Source organism: Muntiacus reevesi, chromosome 9 (genome assembly GCF_963930625.1).
Source record: "Muntiacus reevesi chromosome 9, mMunRee1.1, whole genome shotgun sequence".
Taxonomy (NCBI): Eukaryota; Metazoa; Chordata; class Mammalia; order Artiodactyla; family Cervidae; genus Muntiacus; species Muntiacus reevesi.
Window position 1 is genome coordinate 3,936,255 of NC_089257.1, and position 4,881 is coordinate 3,941,135.

Consider the following 4,881-nt stretch of genomic DNA (forward strand, 5'->3'; position numbering starts at 1 on the left):
TTCCTCTGATTCTAGTTTGAGACACTCCTACTGTGACTCTTAGCCCTGTATTGATACTCATTTAATGGCATCTATTACGTGGGTCTGGAATTGCCTGATTCCTCATTATGTGTCTAGCACTAGAGTGATGGGAACTATGCCTTATTCAACTTGGTAATAAAAATGTCCATGACATATTGGACACAAATAGATGCTCCGTGCATATCTTCTAATGAATGGATAAATAAAAGACAAACATTTAAGTCTTTTCTGTCTTTAAGTGTTTTCCCCTTCATTTTGGAGGTAAGCTACTCAGATGTGAAGTCAGCTTCTGTACAGACGAAATGGAAGCAAGGAGCAGTGTGACTCACTCTGTCCTCCTGGGCCTCACTCAGAATCCAAAGGAGCAGAAAGTCCTTTCTGCTATGTTCTTGCTCTTCTATATTTTGACTGTGGTGGGAAACCTGCTCATTGTTGTGACTATAACCGTTAGTAAGACCCTGAACGCACCAATGTACTTTTTTCTTGCTAGCTTATCATTTATGGATATCACTTATTCCTCTTCTATTACTCCCAGGTTGATTTCATACTTGTTCTTCGGGGAAAAAATCATAACCTTTGAATCTTGCATGACCCAGCTGTTTGCAGAGCACTTTTTTGCTGGATCCGGGGTCTTCCTTCTGCTGGTGATGGCCTATGACCGCTATGTGGCCATCTGTAAGCCCTTGCATTATCTGGTGATCATGAGGCAGAGGGTGTGTGTTGCGCTGCTGGTGGTGTCCTGGGTTGGAGGTTTTCTACACTCAGCAATTCAACTTGGCACTATTTACGGGCTCCCATTCTGTGGCCCCAATGTCATTGATCACTATATGTGTGACATGTTCCCATTATTAAAACTCGTCTGTACTGACACCTATGTCACTGGCGTCTTAGTTGTGGTCAATGGAGGACTGATCTGCAGTCTTGGGTTTCTGGTCTTACTCGTCTCCTATGGGGTCATCCTGCACTCCCTGAAGAACCTAAGTCAGGAAGGGAGGCGGAAAGTCCTCCAGACCTGTGGTTCTCACATCACTGTGGTTGTCTCTTTCTTTGTTCCTTGTATTTTCATAAACGCAAGACCTGCTAAGACCTTCCCCATTGACAAATTATTGAGTGTGTTCTATACAATCATCAGTGCCATGCTGAACCCATTAATCTACAGTCTAAGAAATTCTGAGTTGACTAATACTATGAAGAAACTCTGGAGAAGAAACATCATATCTCATATTAAATAAGTACATCATCCACCATGACGGGAGTCATTCGACATCAGGGTCCATTTCCTTACAATGCAGAAGTCATTTTAAAATTTGATTCTGATTTCTCTTTTTTGCAAAAACTTTTCTATAATTATAATTAAAGATAGTTATACAACTGTGCTGTTAAAACAGTTTTCCTCTGTACTACAGTATAAAGCCTATAAATACCTATTTATCACTGTAGCTAGCAAGATTTAATGCCTATGCAGCAAGATATTAATAATATATAATTAATTTGCAAGGTTATGATTATATAGTTACACTTATTTTAGAACATTTATGTTTTTATCTTTTTTACTCTTGTTGAGACACAGAGTAATTTTTATTTAGATTCTTGTCATTTAAGTAAACTCATTTATTTTTATAACTTAAAATTGTTATTTTATATTGATTATCTTCTTTGCTATGTTTCCATCACATTATGCCCCCAAATTTTAACTTAAATATTTTGCTGTTTACAAGAAAATTTGAAGTAAAATAGGGATTATTTAACAGCCTATATGAGGACCAAACAATATAGGATTGAAAGAAAGTGAAATTTGCTTAGTCGTAACCGACTCATTGCAGCACCAGGCCAAAATATTGGAGTGGGTAGCTTTTCCCTTCTCCAGGGGATCTTCCCAACAAGGAGATGAACCCAGGTCTCCTGCATTGCAGGCAGATTCTTTACCAGCTGAGACACAAGTGTAGCCCAAGAATACTGGAGTGGGTATCCTATCCCTTCTACAGCGGATCTTCCCATCCCAGGAGTTGAACCGAGGTCTCCTACATTGCAGGTGGATTCTTTAACAACTGACCTTTCCATGAAGCCCTAACAATATAGGATTAAGTCTCAAATAAATTTCCAAATTTCCTATTTTTTTCTCAGCATTTTCTGGTCTTCATACATGTAACCCTTAATTTTGTTTCTTAATTTTCATTTGACAATAATCTTTGCAAATTCAAATGTGTTTAACAAAAGGATATTTGTTGCTATCTCTATATATAATCCTTGCTTTTACTATGCAATGTCTTGAAAAAATGTTTTTGTAGGAGTTCATATATATCTCATAACCTTTCTTATGCTGCACAATACTCCTCATAATTTTACACTAAAATTAATATGTCCATTTCTCTTCATGTGGCTGCTAAATTTTTCTATGACAAATAATTTTCCAATGAACATATGGTTTTGAGCATGTACAAATCTAGCTCATAGGCACAGAACTGTAGCTATGATATTTGAAACAGTGGTAGAGTAGTATATGAACTTAGAGTGCTGACAATGATAGTTGTTGCCAAACTACCGTTCTTGAGATTGTCCGAACAGCTACAGTCCTGTACACTGTCTATGAGAAGTCTTCTTTCCCCTCCTCAAGACCAGTCCCTGATAAATATTTATGATAACTGATTAAAGTTTATTTTACATTTTAACCACTACCCTTTTGATATAATTGAGTCTGGACATTTTTCCATATGTTTTGTTTGATTTGTATTTTTTCATTTTTTTTTTTTTTTGATTCTGAAGCTGAAGTTCCAATACTTTTGGCCACTTGCTACAAAGAACCCACTCACTAGAGTGTGTTATTAATTTCTGAGTTTTGATATTGAAATTCCAACTAGCAATGTTAATTTATGTATTTAAACAATAATTGTAGTATATAGTGGAACTATGAACTTCCCTGATGGCTCAGCAGGTAAAGAACCCTGCCTGCAATGCAGGAGACCCAGGAGATGTGGATTCCATCCCTGGGTTTGGAAGATCCCTTGGAGGAGGGCATGGCAACCCACTACAGTGCTCTTGCCTGGAAAATCCCATGGACAGACAAGCTTCATGGGATACAGTCCATGAGGTCACAAAGAATTGGGCATGACTGAGTGAGCACCCAGCACGCACACAATGGAACTATGTGTAACTTTGTTCTGCATTTTCCAAGTCTCCTGTAAATGTGTTATCTTACTTTCCTAATTTAAAAAATAAAATAGAAGGAAGAAAAAAAGATCTTTTTACCATTGATATGTAACTAATATTTTATGGTTATATGTTTTGACCTTTTTAAACTACTTGCAGTATTTTGATGAAAGTGAAAGAGGAGAGTGAAAAAGCCAATGCTATCTCAAAATGCATGTTGTGGGTTAGGGGCCTGTTGCAACTCTCTCAGTTTTCACGCATTTCCTTTCTCTATTTAGGAACTTGCTAAAGGTCTGTATAGTCAAGGCTATGGTTTTTCCAGTGGTCATATTTGGATGTGAGAGTTGGACTGTGAAGAAAGCTGACAGCCGAAGAATTGATGCTTTTGAACTGTGGTGTTGGAGAAGACTCTTGAGAGTCCCTTGGACTGCAAGGAGATCCAACAAGTCCATCCTAAAGGAGATCAGTCCTGGGTGTTCATTGGAAGGACTGATGCTGAAGCTGAAACTCCAGTACTTTGGCCATCTCATGTGAAGAGCTGACTCATTGGAAAAGACCCTGATGCTGGGAGGGATTGGGGGCAGGAGGAGAAAGGGATGACAGAGGATGAGATGGCTGGATGGCATCACCGACTTGATGGAGATGAGTTTGAGTAAACTTCGGGAGTTGGTGATGGACAGGGAGGCCTGGCGTGCTGCGATTCATGGGGTCGCAAAGAGTCGGACACGACTGAGCAACTGAACTGAACTGAATAGGCATAAAACTTCTTGCTAAAAACTAGCAAGGGGGCACTCTATCTGTCCCCTTCTGATGTCTATGTCAGAAGATTTCACTGTCTCTTTTATGCTTTAATAAAACCTTGCTACACAAAAAGCTCCGAGTGATCAAGCCTTGTCTCTGGCCCTGGATCGAATTCCTCTCCTCTGGAGGCCACGAATCCCAGTGTTGTTCCCGGCTCGTAGCAGCAACATTTCAAAACCATCATATCATGAGTGACATGATGGTTTCACAGAACAGGAAGGGACGTGGCTCACTCTTTCAGGTATGGGAGTTACAGGATTGCCCTTGCAATCACCCAGATGCTCTTCATGGTGTTGCTGCCTGTCTGCGGCTCCCATGTCACCGACCATCCACGTGTGAATTAAACCCTTTACTGAAACCTGTCTGCATGGACTCTCACTCCCTTGGTCTCTCTGGCTGCTAACAGTGGGTTCATTTATCGGTTAAATTTTTTCCCCTAATGGTCTCCCATGTGGTCAGCTTGTTCTGCATAGAGACCTATAGGTTGGAGGGGAGATGCAAAGTCCTCTCCACCTGTGTCTTCCACATCACTGTGGGCATCGTGATCTTTGTGCCCTGCTTATTTGCCCTGAAGGCGTGGCTCATTTTATATCATGATAACTCCTTTGTTAAACTTCTTAAACTTACTCACTCAGAAATCCAGAGGTGAAAAAATGCTATGAGGAATTTTTGGAGTGAAAATGTGGGCTTGGGAAATAATCATAGCAATATGAAATGGCTTTGTATTTTAAATGGTGAATAGAAAATAAATACACTTTTATGGTTCAGGGCCAACTGAACATTGCTTATCAAAAGTATGTTGATTTTGACATATAAGTACTCAGGGGTAAGGTCCAGGCAGGAAATCACTAACCATTATGAAAATTGTATTTGAATTTATATATTGCCCAGTTCAGAATTCATTATGGTTCT

At 39.5% G+C, this 4,881-nt stretch overlaps 1 protein-coding gene across 1 annotated transcript; it reads left to right on the forward strand.

The window, feature by feature from the left end:
- Positions 1-323: 323 nt before the first annotated feature.
- LOC136175309 (olfactory receptor 4A47-like) lies at positions 324-1,253 on the forward strand. Its single transcript, XM_065945642.1, has one exon. The coding sequence runs from the start codon at positions 324-326 to the stop codon at positions 1,251-1,253; it is 930 nt and encodes a 309-aa protein (XP_065801714.1).
- Positions 1,254-4,881: the final 3,628 nt, after the last annotated feature.

Coding starts and splice junctions, on each gene's coding strand:
- LOC136175309 (XM_065945642.1), top strand. CDS start 324: ATGGAAGCAAGGAGCAGTGTGACTCACTCTGTCCTCCTGGGCCTCACT.